Source organism: Corvus hawaiiensis, chromosome 24 (assembly GCF_020740725.1).
Source record: "Corvus hawaiiensis isolate bCorHaw1 chromosome 24, bCorHaw1.pri.cur, whole genome shotgun sequence".
Taxonomy (NCBI): domain Eukaryota; kingdom Metazoa; phylum Chordata; class Aves; order Passeriformes; family Corvidae; genus Corvus; species Corvus hawaiiensis.
The window spans coordinates 4,895,129-4,914,258 of NC_063236.1; the positions used below are offsets into that span (position 1 = coordinate 4,895,129).

Consider the following 19,130-nt stretch of genomic DNA (forward strand, 5'->3'; position numbering starts at 1 on the left):
TCATTAACATCCTTCCAACCCAAACCATTCTGGGATTTGATGATTCTAAGGCAGCTCCAGCCCTTCTGCTGCTGGAGTTTACCCTAGCCTGGCAGTTGGAGCACTGACTGCATTTGAAAATTTATATATTTTTAAATTTAAGGATGCATTTTTGTGTATCTGTTTTCAGCAGCTGAGGAATAACTTTCTGTCAGTTTTTTCTCCAGCAGGAATTAAGCAATCACACAGTTCAGTCCCTTGGGTGATTTATAATTGTTTCCAAAATGACAACCACTTCCCAATTTCTCAATGAGATGGTGTTTGGCTTCACAACCGAAAGGTTTGGAATCTCCTCACGATGTAATGACCAAGCAGGAGAAGGGTGAGGCAAGTGATCATTTCCAAAGGGATTATTCCTGATAGGTGCCCTTGATTTTCCACACCATTTTCTGCTGTTGATTGAACTTTGAAAAATAAATATAATAATAAAAAAAAAAAAAAAAACAACAAAAACAAGAAAATACCACTAATCTTTAATTTCCTGTAGTTAACTCTGTACCACTCTCTCTACCCATGAGGGGGAACTTGTGGAGCCAGAGAAGACACCCCCAGTGCCAAAAATGCCCTTTTTTCCTAACAAATAATTCCTGTTCCCCCTCCAAACACATGTGGGGGCTGAACAACAAATCAACAATTTTCCTTCAGCAGGGCTGGAGACTTTCACTGCTGTTTGTGTCCTGTGCCCAGCCATGCTTCTGTCACATTTGTGCCTGACTGCATGAAGGGTTTGAAAATAAATGTCCTTTATCTCTTGTTTGGGTGGATGTTGCCCAGCTCTGAGAGGAAGAGCCAAGTGGCAGCCTGCTGCCTTTCAGTGCTTGTGTAAAATCCCCTGCTGGGCCTTCCAGTACCACTGTAAGAGTTGTGTTAAACTGGATTTGGAGCCAGGGGAGGAGGCACGAGGTGGTCAGAGGGATGGAGCAGCTCTGCTGTGGGGAAAGGCTGAGAATTGGTGGTGTTCACTCTGGAGAAGAGAAGCTTTGAGGTGACCTAATTGTGTCCTGTCAGTACCTGAAGGAACCACGAGAAGGATGGAGAGAGACTGGGGACAAGGGCCTGGAGTCACAGGACAAGGGGAAATGGCTTCTCACTGCCAGAGGACAGGGATAGATGGGATATTGGGAAGAAATTCTTCCCTGTGGGGGTGGAGAGGCCCTGGAACACCAGAGCAGCTGTGGCTGCTCCGTGCCTGGCAGTGTCCAAGGCCAGGTTGGATGAGGCTTGGAGCACCCTGGGCTAGTGGAAGGTGTCCCTGCCCATGGCAGGGGGTGGAACTGGGTGATCATGAACATCCATCCCAAACCAGTCTGAGATTCCATGATTCCAGGATATTTTTGATATTTCGATGCCTGCTGGGTACCAAGTGATGTGACAGCCTGGCTGTATGATCCCAGAGAGGAGAAAGCAGCTCTGCCATCATCCCCAGCCTTTGCTGGGAGAAGTACCTGACTCAGGTTTCTCTGGGATGGGACCAGTCAGATCTGCAGCCCCAGCCCAGCTTCCCTGCTGCTATATTTATTTCCTGGGTGAGTGCATTTGGAAAGGAGGAGAACAATAATTTAGCTTTAATCTGCTGCTGGCATCACATTTCAGAGAGGAACTGCAAGGTTTTAAGAGAAGTTGGCACCAAGACCAGACCCAAGGAGGATGGTGACACCTTTTACTCTGGGATGGAACAAATCCTTCCTCCCTCCCCAAAGCTGTTGATCAGCTGGTTTCCCCCTTGACACCCCACAGCCACGTGGCCTTCACAGTTTGCTCCAGCACAAATAAATAACCTGCTGGAAATGAGTATTTTTGTTTCCTTAGAAAGCCAAACTTGGCTCTACGTGGCACCAGTAATGCGGCAGCTGCGAGAGAGGAAACCACTAAACCCCCCCCCACCTGCTCCTGCTGGTGTTTAACAATGGCTCAATAAAACAATATCAAACAGTTGTTAATAACAAAACCTCAGGAACTGTTCAATGGGATGTTCCTTATTTGCAAACCCCTGGTTTGTTTCCATGAGAAGTAACACTATTTCCTACTCATCCCTTTTTTTCCCCCTTCTAATAATGACTCTAAACCCCTGTTGTCCTGCAGCCAGCCCTGGCTGCCCTCCCTCTGCGTGAGGTGCTGGGGGGACAAGGACTGTGCAGGGCCGAGCACTGGGAGTCACAGTGTCCCTGGAGCAACCACGGCTGGGAGGGAAACCCCAGCCCGGCACCAGCTCCGTGCAAAGAGTTCTGCAGTGCAATGATGCCCTGAGGAAGAAAGGGCAGGACTGGTGCCCAGGCAGCTCAGGAGTCCCAGGTGGGCAGGAACAGAGTCCAGTGTGGTGCTGCTGGCAGGGGTGTGTCAATCCCAGTCCTGCTGCTCTGCTCCTGGGCTGGACTTCAGGAGTCCCTTCGGTGCTTCTTCTGTTCATGGTACTCGGTTATTTTCTGCTGGAAATACGCTGTGGAGGAGAAAAGGTCATGGGTGGGGTGCTGGTGTTTGGAATGGGGGATACAGGGCTGTGCAGCCCGAATCCTGGGAAGTGTTTGTGCCCCAAACTGTGCTGGGTGATGGACAGCTGTGCCCAGAGAGGACGTGGGGTAAATGTGGAAATGAAGTGTCCAAGGCAGGCTGGATGGGGCTTGGAGCAGCCTGGGACAGTGGAAGGTGTCCCTGCCATGGCAGGGGGTGGAACGAGATGCCCTTTAAAGGTCCCTCCAACCCAATTTGTTGGAATTCTGGAATTCTATAAGTCTGTGAAATGGGGGTGGTTGCAATGCTACCCATCCCTCTCACCCAAAATAGGCTTTATTATGCTGGGTTAGCCAGAGCTTTTAACCCATGTGTTCACTCCTGTTCAGTTTTGTGTTTCCCACCAGCAAGGAAGGGAGAAAGCAGCAGACCCAGCAGAAAGCCAGAATGGTGACGTAGACTGGGAATACAATGAGAAAAGAGGGATTGTGCCATCCCTCTCTCCCTGCCCAGGTCCAGGTTTGCCCTATAAGGTCTCGCATAAGGGCAGAGAAGCAGCACCTGAGGCAGTGCCAGCCAGGAGCCCCCCGGGCGTGGTGGCAGATCCCAGCCCAGGATGTCTCCATCCACCAGTACAGTTTTTGGGTGGCTTCCTCCACCTCCACTGCCCATTTGTCCTTGTCCCAGGCTGGGAGGAGGCTCAGCTCTGCCCTGTGCCCTGTAAATCCCCGGGAAGGGGGAAGGACCAGCCCTGCTGCCACGGAGCTGGGGGCTGAGCTGAGTCAGGCTCCCGGCAGCTGCTGCTGTGCCCAAGCCAAATGTTTGTGCTGCTGCTGCTGCTTGTTGGCCTCAACACAGAGCTCCCAGTGAGCCGGCCCCAGCTCCAGGCGAGTGACACAATCTAAAATGAATCACAGAATCCAGAATTCCACACTGGTTTGGGTTGGAAAGAACCTTAAAGCTCATCCAGTTCCAAACTCTGCCCTGGACAGGGACACTTCCCACTAGACCTGGTCACTCCAAGCCCTGTCCAGTGTGGCCTTGGACACTGCCAGGGATGGGGAGTCACAATGAGGATTTTGTATTGCTTGACAGGGATGGAGAAATGAGGCCATTGAGAGCACACAGGATCTGCTCAGTGCCCGGAACACCCTCAGCTTGGGCTGCATCCCATCCCTCACCAGGCACGAGGTGTCTCTGCCCCTAAACCTACCAGCCCAGGGTTCCACAGAGCTCACCCCACTGCGGGGGGAGGAGAAACGGGACCTTACCTTCCTGTGGGATCCTGCTCTTCTCCGCTTCCTCAATAAATAGGGAAAACATGTTGGTCTTCACAAACTTTTTCACGAGCCTGCGGCAGCTCTTGGAGGCGATGGCCTTGCAGAAGGCTCGTTCCTGGAAGCTGCCGGAGCCGCTCCTGCCCCACTTGATGTAGGAGGCGTAGTGCCCCACCAGCCGCACAAAGAAGTGCACAAAGGCTTCGGACACCAGGGCGTTCACCTGCTCTGAGGCTGGAAGGGGACACGGAGCACAAGAGGTGGGGATGGCACCTCTGAACACAGACAGCATGGCCTTCTTTTAACCTGGTCTGGGTTTGCATCCCAAGGAATGATTTGCTTAGAGCCTCCCTCTGCCACTAATCAAAGATCAGACTAATTTTGCTGAGGGAACCCTGGCTGTGTTGCTTTCCAGGGTGGCAGCATCTTAGCATTCTAAATATTAGCAAAAATCCATTTTTCTAGCAGAATGATCTGTTCCTGCTCTCATGTTTCAAAGAACAGAGAAAAAGCCAAGGGATTAGCCCTGCAAATAGGGAGAGAAACATCCCAGACCACGTGCCTTTAGGAAAACCCCTTGGCTGAGGTCTGTAGCCATGGAGAGGGCAGATCAGGGCTGTTTTACCATGACAGACATCCTTACTGTGCACGTTGTTGTTGTTGTTGTGCCTGTTCAGAGATACCAGCATCTCGTTCTGCAGCTTCCCGGGCAGGATCTCCTCCTCATCACCCACCTGGAAGGCAATGGGGCCATGAAGCACCAGAGGGAACCCAGCTCAGGGGGCCGTGGGTTGGTGCAGCCCATCAGGGGGGCTTTCAAAGCTCATTAATTAATTATCGTCATAATGTGCTGCAGAGATGTGGGTGTGGGGTATCCCGTGCATGGATCCTGCTGTTCTGGCTCAAAAGCCAGGTGCAGTGGCTGCAGACATTCCCACATGGGGCATTTCCCCTGGGTGGGTGGCACTGAGATGGCTCTGCCCCCAAAATCACAGAACCACAAAATCCCAGATGGGTTTGGGTTGGAAGGGATTCCACCCCCTGCCATGGCAGGGACACCTTCCACTGTCCCAGGATGCTCCAAGCCCCGTCCAGCCTGGCCTTGGACACTGCCAGGGATCCAGGGGCAGCCCCAGCTGCTCTGGGCACCCTGTGCCAGGGCCTCCCCACCCTCACAGGGAGCAATTCCTTCCCAAAATCCCGTCTAACCCTGCCCTCTGGCAGTTTGAAGCCATTTAAAAATGTGGAAGCTGCCAGGTAGCTGACAGCAAAGGAGAAAAGGCCCTTCCTGGGGTTACCTAGGCCACCCCCAGCCCCACCCCCACACAGGGAGCACCTACCGCCCGGATGATCTTCCCTTCACAGAGATCAACTATCAGAGCCTGAAAGAGAGCAGGGAGTGACCAGGTTTAGCCCTGCCAAGGCATCTGGCCTTCCTTCCACCCATTTTGGGATGGGACTGGTGTGGCACCAGCCCGTGAGGGTGGCAGGAGAGGGATCAGCCCCTCTCTGCTGGAGGAACCTGGGCAGGGGGACCAGCACATTCCCCACAGGGCCAGCTTTTGCTGCAGGTTTGGCAGCTTGTCCCCACACAGCTTTCCTCTGTTTCAAGGCTGGGGTGACCCCAGCAGCAGCTCCTGGAGCCACAGGGGCAGGGCAGCTCCCCGGGGAGGGTGGAGGTACCACCCCAGGCACCAACAGGACGGGACATGGAAGATGCCCTCATTTCCAGCCTCCCTGAATGGGAAAAGGGCACAAGCAGAGCCTCCAGCCCTGGGGCCGAGCCAGAGCTGGGGACACGGATTAACCGATGGCTCCATCCAGCTGCCCTCCCCTCGGGATGAAATACCTCCTCCATTGGCTGCTCCAGGACCCGCTCCAGGTGCCGCATCTGGATGCCGACCATGAAGGGCGTGGGGCAGCACACGGTGTCCAGCAGGCACTCGGGGACCACGGGGATGTAGGTGTGAGCCCAGGTGAAGGGGTACAGGAGAGCAGCCACGGCATGGATGCACTGAGACAGAACACTGTGGGACAGGTGGTGATACCATGGTGGGGACGAGGGAACGTCCCACCTCGAGCTCTGCTGTGTCCTGTGCCACTTCAAGGGCATTTTTATGGGCATTTTTATGGGCAAGAGATTGGGACTCACCTCAGCTCCTCAGCCAGGAAAATGAGCCGTCGCTCCAGCATGGCAGAGGCGAAGATGTGCAGGATGAGTTGAGGGCTGAGCCGCTGGAGCAGAGCCTGGAACTCCACATGCTCCAGGTGGGCATCCACAGGCCGTGTGAGCTCGATGAGCTGCCAAGGAAGAGCCATGGAACCCCAGCTTAGGGGGGACAACGCTCCCCCCGTCCTGCCCTGGCTCCCTGAGAAGGTGATTTGGAAGCAATTAATGACCCAGTGTTTGCAGGACCCACCGTGTCCATGTGCAAGGGACAAACCCCATCTCATCCTGCCAGGAGATCCAGCCTGTGCAGCGCTGAGGACTCAGGGAAGCCATCGGTGATGTGCACTGGGGGGCTCTTTATTTGGGCACTGGATTTTTAACCCAAATGCCTCATTTCTCCAGTGCTCCCAAGTCCCTGGCAGGGGGTGGCAGGGACATGTCCCATCTCAGTGTCTGACAGGTCACCTGTGACCTGCCAGGAAACGGAGGAGTGGGGAGGGCATGACAAACCCTTCCTCTAAAGCCTCTCTGGCAGGGTCAGCCTGGCGATTCCTGGCTAGGATGTCCCACAACTGAGGGCTCTAATAGATATTTGCAGGCAGGCTGGCTACTCAGCTGCCTTTGCCCATGACAATTCTCTCGATCGCCCTGTGGCAGCCGGACACAGCGAGTACCTGAACCGTGCAGCTCATGACACAGTCCTGGCCCCTCTCCCCATCCTTCAGGGGTGAAGCCCCTTCTCCCTGTGCCTTTCCACCAAAGCAGCATCTTCCAAGCCAGCAGCATCAGGCTTGGCTGGGCCCCACAGCCCCTTTCCAGCACAAATCCTGCCTCATCCCCAGCTCTCAGCCCATGCAGCACCCAGGATTTATTTCCCCTCCTTTCCTGGTCTCAGTGATCTCCTTGCCTTGCTCCAGCCCCTGCCCAGAGCCCCACAGCGCAGCTCTTTCAAAGAACATCCTCATTCTTCCTCTCTCTGGCAGCCCAGGCCGTGCTCCCAACCATGGCCCTGGGCCAGAGCATTGAGCAACCTGCAAAGCCTTGCACAAGCTCCCTGGATGAAGAAATCACTTGGATCACCAGCTGCTAAACTGCTCTAGAGGAGGGATCCTGCTCTGAGGGCCTCCCTGGCAGGGCACATACATGGGATGCTCAGCATTAAGGATATTTTGCCCAGTGCCAGAGCGGATCTTTCCTATTTTTCCAGCTCGGCTTTGCCACAAGAGAAAGAAAAAGCAAATGAAAAGGCTGTGCCCGTGCGAGTCTGGGCCGTGCGTGGGCACGATGAGATCTTCTCATCCCTGCCTGGATCAGATCTTTTCTCCACAGGGAAGAGCTGGGCTTGCCACACACCTGCACCTGCCCGGGGGGCTAAACCAGGCAGGAATCAAGGCTGGGAGCTGAGCACAGTGGTATGGAGAAGAGTAGAATCATGGAATCATCAGGGGTGGAAAAGCCCTCTAAAATCAGCAACTCCACATTCACCAGTAACCCCCATCCCCAAGCGCCACATCCGTGTGGTTTTTGAACACTTCTAGGGATGGTGATTCCACCACTGCCCTGGACAGGCTGTGCCAGTGCCCGACCACCTCTTTTGGGAAGAAATTTGCAGCCCCCGACAGCCCTGGCACCACTGTGGTCCCCAGCACTGGCTCAGGAGCAGGAGCAGCTCCCAGCCACTGGCACAACACCCCCCTCCCAGCCCCTGGCACGAGATCCCACTCTGGCATCAGGGCGGTGCAAGTCCCGGCCCGGTGTCCACAGAGGTTTTTGTGTGGCAGTTCCAGCTCCAGGCTGGGGGGGCTGCAGAGGATGCAAAGATGGGGCAGCATCCCCTGGGGATGGGCTCCATCCTCACCCTCACTGCTCTCCTCCCAGATCAGGAGGGAGGTAACAGCCATATTCCCAAGGGATGAGGCCGCTGGCAGCCTGACCCACCCTGCCCTGCTCCAGTGAGCTCCCCTGGGTGCTGCAGGTGTGGAGGATGCTCCCGGACACAGCCCGGGCTCCTCACGTTGCAGCAGTCCAGGAGGTGACCCCGGGTTCCCCACCAACCTCTGTGCCCGACTCGGGGATGAAGCTTTTGATGGTGACAGTCTTCCCTGGAGCTGGGAAGGGCGATTCCCGAAGGCCCTGCATGAAGGGGTAAATCACTGCCATGGAGATCTGGCGCCTCTTCTCCACCTCGTCCAGGATCTGGGGGAGAAAGAGGTGAGCCAGGAATGCCCAGCAGACAAAGGAGCAGTCGCCAGGGCCGCCACTGGGCCAGACAGGGTCACCACGGGGCCAGAGCCACCACGTCCCTACCTTGGAGAAGAGCCCAAAGCAGCCCAGGCAGCTGATGATGCAGAAAACCTCAGGGAGCCGGACACCACGCCCAGATGGCTGGAAGAGTGTGAGAAAAGGATCTGAGCATCTCCCAGCCCCCTGCACCAGCTCCATGCTCTCCAAAGGGATCCTCACTTGCTCCCCTCAAATTCCCAGTCACTCACTGGGGGATTTTCAGATCAGGGGCCGGGACCAAGGCTAAGGATGCAGCTGATGCTGGAAAAGCAGAGGGTGCCCAGAGAAGGTGATTTGGGTGCCTAAGCTGTTCATAATTCTGGTACAAAGTCCTTTGGCATATTCCCAAACTCTCCTCCCACCCAGACACGTTCTCCAAGACATCCTGCCCCACCATCCTTGGGGTTAATCCTGTCTCCTGCTACAACAGGGGCCATCAGGATGAGTTCTCTGGCTTTTTTTCCCCTTTCCAACTGGACTACCCTGGGTCTGTTTGCTCTCTGCACTGTCAGCCCTCCAACAGCCTGAGCTCAGCCCTGGATGCCGAAATGGGAAGGTTCACCAGGGTGAAGGGATGGTGGGATCCAGCAAGACCCCAGGCTGTGGCACAGGGATGCCCTCCTGGATTTATGTCCCTGTTCAAAGCACCAGCCAGGGAAGACCATCGCACCTCAGAGCCCCTGAGCTGGTCAAACCCATGAGCTGCCAAACAGCCACTGCTCAGATGCAGTTTTTGTGGGGATGGGGCTGAGGGCTCCCAGCTCCTTGGTGCCTGGATGGCTGCATTCCCATCCCCATCCTGATCCCAAGTGGGATTTTCAGCCACCCTGACCACCTCAGACAAGGGAAAGGAGCCAGGGAAACTGTGGAAACCAGGGGGGAATCACAGAACCGTTAAGTTTGGAAAAGCCCTCCAAGATCTCCAAGTCCAAAAGTCAGCTCAGCACCATCACATTCACCCCTAAACTGTGTCCCCAAGTGCCACATCCACATGTTTTGTGAACACTCATTGTTTCCTCCATCCAGCATCCGACTGATGCCTCAGCAGAGAGCTCCAAAACCCCCTTTGGGTACCCTCTTGCTGCTTGTCATCACTTTGGTCAAGGCCAAGGGGGGCTTCTGAGGCACGTCCCCAAGAGCTGCACTGTGGGCAGGTCAGGAGGTGCTGTGTCCCACCGTGGGGAGGGGGTGACACCCCCGATGGGGGTGGGGTGGGGAGGGCTCACCAGCAGCCGCCTGCAGTAGCCGATCTTCCTGCTGCCGTCCACGTTGGTCAGGACAAAAGAGAAGGTTTCACTGCAAGGAGAGAAAACACGGGCTGGGCTGGGCTGGGCTGGGCTGGGCTGGGCTGGTCCTTCCAGCCCTCAGGAGTCCAACAGGGGTGGGGGCCTCAGCCCAGACCCTGCAGTGGGGCAGGTACCTGGTGAACTCCGTGACAGGGGCCCAGTTGTTGCCGTCAGGGAAGCAGAAGAGGGGGATGGCTTGCAGGAGACGCTCCTCCTCCTCCTTCTGGCCCTTCAGCAAGTTCTCACGCTGGAAGGAAGCGATGCCAAGAGTCAGGGAGATGGAGGGCCCCCATCATCCCCAGGGACGGGGTGGGGTGGGGTGGAATGGGGTCTGTCCCAAAGCGACCCCCAGCTCAGAATGATGCAGAAGGGGTGTGCACATGTCTGGACAAGCATCTCCCAAAAATCCAAATTTTGACTTTCACCCATGGACAGTGAGGCAAAGCAGAGGCACCCTTGGCAAACTGGGATCTCCTCCTGTGCCGCCTCCCTGAGGTGTGATTTCCCTGCTGTGGTCTCCCCTTTTGGAACAGGAGGCCAAAGACAACCCCTGGGAGTTTCCTCCTGGGGTTTGTGGCCCTGGGCTGGGATCATGGGGAGGGACAGATGGTCCCAGCAACCCCAACCCGGGGCAGGCAAAGCCCTGGGGTCTGGGGCTGTGACTCAAGGGCATGGGGCACTTTTCTCCTTCCATGGCTTTAGTGATGGGGAAGGAACAACATCCCCTTCTCCCCTAAATGTGGAACACGGATCTTATCAGAAACGCGGCACTAAATACCTTTGGGAACTGGTAGGTTATCTTGGGTTCATAATGTCCATCTGGCATCTTCTTCAGCGACACCACCACCAGGTACTCGAAGAAGAACTGCCCAGCCGAGTAGAAGACCGAGCTCCGCTCCCCCGGCTTCCCCTGTGGCACCCGCGGGGGGGTGTTTTCTGCAGCAGAGGCCCCATCTTTTCCTTCTGAAGCCAAAAAAAACCCCAGAAAATCAGATCAGAGTGCAATGAAAGGTGTGAGGTGTCCTGAGGGCAAGGGAGGAGTTGCAGAGTTACACATGAACTGGCTAAAGGGGCTGGAAGGAACCAGGTCCTGGTGCCCAGGACTTTTGAAATATGAGCAGCTGGGGACATGAAAAGGAAAGAGAAAGGCTTTTATGAGTCTTTTAGGGAAAATCCTAAGAAACCCTGAGCCCTCCTTTGCCCCAGCCCAGCGAGGGCAGAGGGATGCCCAGAGCGAAGTGGGCATGTGGAATGAGGGAGAGCAGATGGGCTCTGCATTAAACATCTGCAGGGAGGTGTGGGAATGTTTGTAACAGTTAATTTTATTCCCTTAGGGGAAGTAAACAGCAAACAAACAGCCCAGATCTTGTTCAAGCACCCCCAAAAGCTCCAGTCAGATGAATCCCAACCTCTCCCTGCCAGATGTCCTGGGAACTGCTGATTGCAAATGAGCTACTCGAGGGTTTTCCCTAAACCACAGCTCCCAAAGCAAAGCAGTTGCCTGAGATTCCGCCCCAGCTCTTGTCAGGCCGGTTGGGGAAGGCAGCTGGGAAGCGTCAGCTGTCACACCCTGAACAGCCAGGAATAGGAGGGGGAAGAGCCCCATCCAGCATCTCCAAGGGCCCTGGGATGACCACAGTGGGACAGTGAGACCCGAGGGCTGGAAAGGAGCTAAATGCCGGACAGAGACTGCAGCCAGGCCATGCCACAGCTCTTCCCTCTGCCAGAGGCCACTTGTGCCTCCCTTTATCCCTTGTTCTTGGCACAGAAACTGTCCCATCTCTGATTATGGTGGGGAGCTGGAGCAGAAAAATTGAGCTGCTCTTTTAGGAATAGCAAAGAAAAGAACTAAGTGGCTGGATGAAATAACTGGCTCTTGCAGTTTGTCCCCAGATTGCAGAGTTCATCCCTGGGTTCTTCTGGTTGTGCCACAGCTGGCTAGGGCTGAGAGGTGACACTCAGTCCCATCATAGGATGTCCCTTCCCAGGGACCAGAAATGCCTTTCCCAGCTCGGGGTCGGGAAATGCTCAAAGCCACCCCTGCGTGCACCCTGGGGCTGCTCCACCCCACATGCAAAGTCCTTCCTCTTTCACAAGGTGAAATTCATCCCAAAGAGGTTCCTTTGCAGCAGGGGAAGCCTGGGAGTGTCCTGAGGATGAGACCTGGCTGAGGACATCTCTGGTTTCTCCTCGTTGGGGATCATCCTGGACCTGCCCAGCGAGGTGCTCCAGGCCAGGGAAAAGGTTGACAAGATGTGCATTGCTTCTCCTGCTCTTCCTTGGGATGCTCCAGCACTGGCTTTGCTCTAGTCCCATGTCTGACCCAGGCAGGAGGCTGCTGTTGGGGGCACCCCAGGGAACAAGGCTGTGCCATGGGAGGGCTGCTGGTGTCCCCCATCTGCGCTGGACGCTGGCATTGGTTGTTTTCCCCTCACCAGGGCAAGATGAAAGTCCAGTTAAATCCTGCCTATCCAGTCCCATCCTGCATTTCAGAGAACACCAGATGTGCTTTCGAGCAAGGACTGGATTTGCATCTTTGTCTGTGGGGTTTACAAGCAAACAAGTCAAACCCGCTGCTCTGGAGAGCCTGGCCATGCCAGGCCATGGCTCTGCCTCGCACATGGAAGTGTGGATCCCCCAGCAGTGCTAGGTCTGCCTGCAAAGCCCTCACTGGCAGAGCCTAAACCCCTCCAAGACCACAGCTCCCCATCCCTGGGCTGGAAGATGAGCTCCAGGGATGTATGGAGTGAACTGTCAGGCAGGCTGACCATCAGAGAGCCCAGCGCAGCCCCAAACCGGCAGGATTCAGTGCCTCATTTCCCGGGAACATGAGCCAGGGTCACAAGAGCCAATGACTCTCCCATAGCCCGTGCCAGGAAGATTCGGGGACAACCCCCAGACCCCCAGCAGTGGGAGCAGCCCCTGCGAGGAGGGGAAGGAGGAGGGTGGCCAGGAGGGCTCTCGCGGCTCCCGGATGGAAAGTGGCTGCCGGTGACGTGGATCTTCACCCTTCCATCCACCGGGCACGGAGAGGGCAAAGGCTGCCGTGGGCTTTTCTTATCGCCGAGGGCTGTGCTCAGCCCCACTCTGCTTGTGGCACAACCGGTTTGCTTTTCCCGGAAAACTCCCGGGCTCTGGTGTGCCAAAGTTTCCCGACCTGGTTGGCGGGGGAGCTCAGCTTCTCGTGCCGCCCAGCTGCCCACCTGCCCCAGTGGAGAGGAAATGGCTTTCGCTTTATCAAACCTCTTCTGCTGAGCTGGGAACATCGAGCGCACACAGAGCCAGAGCCAGACGGGGAGGGGAGAGCAGTAAGCCCCCCAGATCCACAGGCTGCTCCAACTGCTTTGTTCTGGCAGCCAGAAAACTCCGATGATCCCTTCGGTATCTCGGAAAAGCTCATAAATCCCAAAGGACCGATTTCTGCACTGCCTTCTGAAGGCTCTGCAACACCCAACTGTCTTGAGGGGCACCATCTCCCTCGTGGGTCCCCCCATGGAAGCCCCCAGGGATGTCCCAGATGCCATGCGCCGGCATGACCTGCGATGCCTTATTCAGTGGGGATGTGGGGAGGTAGGGGATCTGTGGGGTCGCCCCTGGGGCTGGGGTGGGCTCAGCTGGGAAGGGGTGGGCTCCCGGGGGATGGACGGGGTGCAGCTCTCGGGATGGGCTGAACCTTCGGGACGGGCTGAGCCCCCGAGAATGGAGCAAGAGATGCGGCGAGTCCCGGGGCAGCCGGCCCGAGCTGGGCTCCGCCGGGGGGGTGCGAATGAGCAGGGCTGGAGGGACCGAGCCGCTGCCGTCTGTTCGGGAACGTCCCCGCTCCGCCGGCAGCCGTCGGCTCCCGCAGCCGCGGCACTGGGGATGGACCTGTCCCGACGCCGACACCGACCCTGACACCGACACCGACCCTGACACCGGCACCGGCACCTCCCGGAGCCCCTCCCGCCCCTCACCTCTGCGGCCGGCGCGCCGCAGGCTCCGTCGGAAGAAGTTGCCGATGGAAGCCATGGTGGCCGCGGCGCGGAGTGGCCCCGGTGCGGTCCCGGTGCGGTCCCGGTACGGTCCCGGTGCGGCCCCGGCCCGGCCCGGCCCGGCGGGGAGCGCTCGGCTTCCGCCCGCCGTGCTTTCGCTTTCCCGGGGGAGGAGGGACGGCACGGGGCGGAGAGGAGGAGGAGGAGCGGGGAACGGGGCAACACCTGGCACCGGCCGGGCACGGGGGACTCGTCCGGGGAGTGGGGGCACTGGGGCACGGGGTGGCCCGGGAGAAACGGGAGAAACGGGCGTGGGGGGCCCGGGAGCATCGGGAATGAGGGGAGCAGGGAGCCGAGGATGCCAGGAGGAACTGGGGATGGGGGATCCGGGAGTACACAGGACAGGGGGTAAGGGAAGAATTGGGAATGGGAGTCCTGGGAGCACTGGGGAGGAGTCGGGAGCACCAGGCAAGGAGGTCCTGGGAGGAACCTGGATACGGGAGTTCTGGGAGCATCGGGAATGGGGGAGGAGGGAAGACCTGGTTGCAGAAGAGCAGGGGCACGGGGGTACTGGGAGCACCGGGATCTGAGAGCACGCGGGCACGATGGTCGTGGGGACAAGCGGGAATGGGGGATCTGGGAACACCCCGAGTTATAAGGATGCCAGGAGGAGCCGGGCATGGGGCATCCAGGAGAATCGGGCATGGGGACACCCGGAGCACCGGACACAGAGGGACCTGAGCATCCCCTCAAACGGGGCTGGGCACACTAGTAGGCAGCCGGCACAGCCTAGGCTGGGGCACAGGGCACGACTGGGCACAGGGTGGGAATCGGGGCATGGACCGTGGGAACAAGGGGACAAAATAGTCATTGCCCACTGCCACGGCATTGCCCAAACCCTGCTCCAGCCTCCCGGCCTCGTCCAAGCCCTTTTCTCCCTGGGCCCCCACCAGTGCCAGGACCAGCGCAGCCTCTGCGGAGTCGGAGACGACACTGACCCGTCCCCTGCAGGGTACAGAGGTGTTGGGGTCTCTCGCTCTGCAGTGAGATGGGCACTCAGCCCATCACCCGCTCCGGTGGCTCCACAGCGCTTCATTCCCAGTGCCGTGGGCTGAGAGCTCGTCTGGCCGGGTTGAGCTGTACCTCGGGCTGGCGTTTCTCCACCGGTCAGAGGTGTATCCTCCCTCCTAGAGATACTGAGAGGTGTTTCGTCCAGCTCTTGGGCTGGAGGCCGGTTGCCATCCTCCTTCGTTGCAGGAAGGAAGCGCAGTGTCTTGTGCTGCGATCCGGGGGTTTCCCTGCCTCGGGCACGCCCGGGCACTGCGGAGCTGCTCGGCTTTGCCGGGTGGTTTCACTGCTCCACACGCACCACGGGGAAAGTCTCTTTAAAACCAATGTTATCTTTAAAAGCACAATCCCCCTTTCCCGTTCTCAGCCTGTCCCCCAATATTTGCTCTGCTGTTTTTGGGCAGTGCTTCTGCAGTAATTAAGATCTGTTCCAAACCATTCCCTGATCCGAAAATTGAAGTCATGAATACCTTCTATGATCCTAATTAAACACACAGAGGGACCTTGGGCACAGCTATAGGTTATTGGACTCCAGGTGTGATGAGCTGTGCACAGTTCTCTTCCTCAGTGCCAGCATGGGGCCGTTTGCAGCTGTAGAGCAGATTCCCTACACCAAATGTCCTCATCTTTTTTATTTTGCAACACCTCCCATCCCTCTCCCTTTCCCGAGTGTGGGCTGGAGCTCGAGGATGGGTTTGCAGACGCTAGAAGTGGCCTTCACCAGCTTGCAGAGGTGGTGGATGCTTCCAAACTTCGTCCCCACCGGGACACGTGCCTCTGATTCAGCCAGGATGCTGCCTCCTCATTGGGGTTATCGGGGAATTGCTGGTCCAGGAGTCATTTTTCTGGCTGAGTTTGAGTGGGTGGGAAAGAATTTGTGCTTCCCGGAGGAGAGGACAGCTTGTTTGTTTGCGTACAGGGCTTGTTCTCAGAACAAATTTCCTCTAGGCACAAAGGGAAAGGAAAAGTTAGGGGTTTTCCCCTCGATTTTGCAGGAATACGCACGCTTCCGTGGAAACTGGCGCCACCTTAGGAAAACAGCTGCTGCTTTCAGATAGAAGAAAACCCCCCAAATTCTTTGATTTCATACCCATAAACACTGGGGTTTTTTCTGCTTTCTCCCTTTAAGGCAAGTCTCTGAGTGCGATCCCGCCTCGATAACGCCGTGATTCCGCTCAGGCGGCTTCTGTGCGGGAAGAAAAGCGCCGTGTTCCAGCCACAAAACCTCCCGCTCCCGAGGAAACACTGTCCCTTTGTGCCATGGCACAATCCAGCAAACCTTGCGTTGCTGCGAGAGGTTGAACTTCTGAATATTCCCACTGAAAGCTCCTTTCTGCGGGAATCCGGCCGCCCACCGGGACAACAAACAGGCGCATTGTGGGATCCTGGGGGCCGCTGGCCACCGCGCGTCCCCCGCTCGCCGTCGCGCTGCTCCGCGGCCGCTGCCAAAGTCGTTTCGCTTCCCTGACCAGCCGCAGGGAGTTTTGTGTTTGGCTGTTTTTCCCTCCTCGAAGCCGCGGTGCTGCTGAATACGCGCTGGAGCTCGGTTTCTGCAGGCTCGGTGCGCTCCCACCGCGGGGAGCGGGAGGGGAGCGCTGGGAGTGTCCGCGGGGCCGCATCACCTGGGACCGGGCTGTCCGCACGGCTCGGACCCTGCTCGCATCTCAGCTTCCTCCTCCTCCTCTGGGCTTGCAGCCCTCGCCTGACCCCGGCGCTTCTTCCCTCCTTCCCCATCCCCTCTCCGGGTGCCGGAGAAGCTCGGGGGCCGCGTGAGCCGTTTCTGCTTTGCCCGTCGCCTCCAGGCTGGATCGGGGCTTGGAAACGGAGGATGGAGTGCAGTCGCAGCAGCCCCGGCAGGGAGGCCACCGAGGGCAGCCCGAGGATGGTGGGGACCCCAACGCCCTCTTTCCCAGCCTTTCCCAAGTCAGGGAGTTTCTCCCACTGGATGGCGGCATTAGAGCAAAGAAATCTCTCCGGGAGAGGGGACCTCCACTGGACGGACTTTTCCCTTCGGTTTTCTGGCTCTCGGGAGATTCGTGCTCGGGCCGAGGATGTGTGGGTTCAGCACACGGTGTTTGCACCGTTCCTGCCGTTGATGCTTGGCTCTCTGCCCTCTTCCGTGCTCCGTGGTCCCTCCCAGCACTGCAGAACGGGTGCCATGGAACATCCTCTGCCGGCTCCTCTTTCCCTGTGGGTGCAGAGTGACTTGCTGGGGCCTCAGCTGGGACACCCTGAGCCATGACCAGGAGCAAAGCAGACCCAGATCGGGCAAGGAAAAAAGATGTCATCCCTCATGGTACACCAAGCACATCCCTTATCCCCCCAAAGGCCTCCTTGTTCCATTGCTGGGGTGCAGAGACCCCCATGTCAAAGTCACACACCCAAAATTTGCCCATTTTTACACGGAAAAAGATTTAGGGCCCAATTTTTGCATGGTGGTTGTAGAGGAGGCTACAAAGCTCCCAGGGACTGGAAAACAAAGACAATCTAGCCACTTTTCCTTGTACCTCATGGTTTTAACCCCAAGTATTTCAATCCACATTTGGGATTTCACGAACGTGGTGTTGGGGAGAGGGGCCTGGGCAGTGCTGGGTGGACAGGGAGGGTTCATGCTGGGCTGCAGCCCCTTTGCAAGTACAGTGCAGGGCAAGTGCTACGAGGCTGTTTTCTGGCCAGGGGACATCTCAGCTTACAGGCTCCCAGCTGGGCTGGCATTGCTGTTGGCATTTGGGCAACCACAGATCACAGAATCACAGGAACCCCTGAGCTGGGAGACACTCTCAGGGATCATCCAGTCCAACTCCCAGCCCTGCACAGACACCCCAACAACCCCACCCTGGGCATCCCTGGCAGCGCTGTCCAAACACTCCTGGAGCTCTGGCAGCCTCGGGGCTGTGCCCATTCATTCCCTGGGGAGCCTGGGCAGTGCCCAGCAGCCTCTGGGGGAAAAACCTTTCCCTGATCTCCAGCCTGACCCTCCCCTGACACAGCTCCGTGCTGGTTTTGCTGAATTCTTTTCCCTGCACTCTGAGGTCAGGTCCACGCAGCACCACAGGTGGGAGCCATCCCACAATGCCAATAAGCAGGAGCATTATTTTGAATATCAGCCTGTGCTGCTGCTGCACCTGACCTTGGCAGCTTTTTATTTTGTAGTAGTTCCACAGGGAGCAGGAGCTCAGCTACACTGACAGTGTCCTTCCAACAAGCAACATTTCCTGCTCTCCCTGACACAGACAGGAGTGACCTTCTGTGGCCAACACAAACCTTTTTGAGAACTCAGTGACAGGAGGTCTAAGCTTGGAATAATTCAGGGTGTTCACTCAAACAGCACGGATGTAAGAGCAGCAGCAATCGGGGTTTCAGTCCCACATTCCTCCAGATCCTTGATGGAATACTGCTCTGGATGAAGTGGTTTCCTCCATTCTCAACACAGCTGCATCCAAACTACAAATGGCCTGGAAAGGGTCAAGCCACAGAACTCTCAGGTGTAGCCTGGGATCTTCCCTAAGGCCTCCTGTGATGACCCAGGGATTTATCCTGGGTTAAAATGCCATTTCCAGGAAGTTTTGCCCTTGGGAAGGTGTTTCAGGGGTCAGTCTCCTGCAGGATGCAGAGCCTGTGGTGATTTTTCATTGGGATGCACCTGGCTGGGGCTCCCACGTATCTGATGCCCCTTTTCCAGCTCACTTCCAAGGGCTTCTCCCTTCTCTTTGTCTCACAGGTTGAATGAGCCCTCAGCTGAGCAAGGAAAACTTGTGACATGTCTGGAAGCACTGGGGTCCCACCTCCTGGGTGGCTTTTAAGTCCTGGGCATTCTCACCCTGAAGCCCAGTGGAAAGCCCAGTGCTGGGGTGCTGGGGACACTGGAGACACTGGGGAGGGAGGGGTGGGGTGATGGTGCTGGAAGTCACGGTGACTTGTCCCAGGGATCACAGGATGATGCTAGAAAGGGCCAGGGCAACTGGTGGGAGCCGGGTTTGTTACTTGATAAAAAATGGGAGGAAACCGGGGATTTTCCAAGGTAGTCCAGAAAGGAAAAGGCACAGAAATCAGAGGGTCAGTTCTGCTTCTCAGGAGCACGGGGTGAGAATCCACAGGAGTGGGCTGCGGGACCCCACGCCCACTGGTGACCCTGCACCTTGTCCCATCTCCTTCGAAAAGCAAGGATTTGCAGCTTGGTGCAATCCCTGGGAGCTGGAGGGTGCGAGGTGAGGAAGACCCCCCCCAGTTACACTGGCAGGGCTCCAACCCACGACCCCAAAGTGAGCTTTAAGATTTGCTAATCTCGAAATATTGTTGGCACTCAGAGCACTGATTTACTGCGTGTTTTGCCACAGCAAGTTCTTTCCAAAAGGCCATTCTAAGTTTACACTGGTGCTGCTGGGATCAGATAACTGGCCCTGGCAGCTCCCTCCTTGTCCCCCCCCCCTCTCTCCTGGTTGCCGTGCTGGGGTGTAAAAGAACCACCCCACAAGAAGACCTAGCCAGGGTCACAAACAGCCTAAAGGGTGTTTTCCCTTGTGCAGGCACTGGGGTGGGACTGGGTCACGGCCTGGCTTGCGGGAAGATGTGAACTTTTGGAGAGTCC

At 57.0% G+C, this 19,130-nt stretch overlaps 1 protein-coding gene across 1 annotated transcript; it reads right to left on the reverse strand.

The window, feature by feature from the left end:
* Positions 1–1,589: 1,589 nt before the first annotated feature.
* DENND2D (DENN domain containing 2D) lies at positions 1,590–13,623 on the reverse strand. Its single transcript, XM_048327624.1, has 12 exons — positions 13,457–13,623; positions 10,282–10,466; positions 9,638–9,750; positions 9,444–9,513; positions 8,242–8,319; positions 7,990–8,130; positions 5,917–6,065; positions 5,614–5,791; positions 5,105–5,146; positions 4,408–4,498; positions 3,759–3,998; positions 1,590–2,476 (listed from the first exon to the last, which is right to left on the reverse strand). Exons 1-12 carry the CDS (start codon positions 13,509–13,511, stop codon positions 2,415–2,417), a joined length of 1,404 nt encoding a protein of 467 aa, XP_048183581.1. The 5' UTR covers positions 13,512–13,623; the 3' UTR covers positions 1,590–2,414.
* Positions 13,624–19,130: the final 5,507 nt, after the last annotated feature.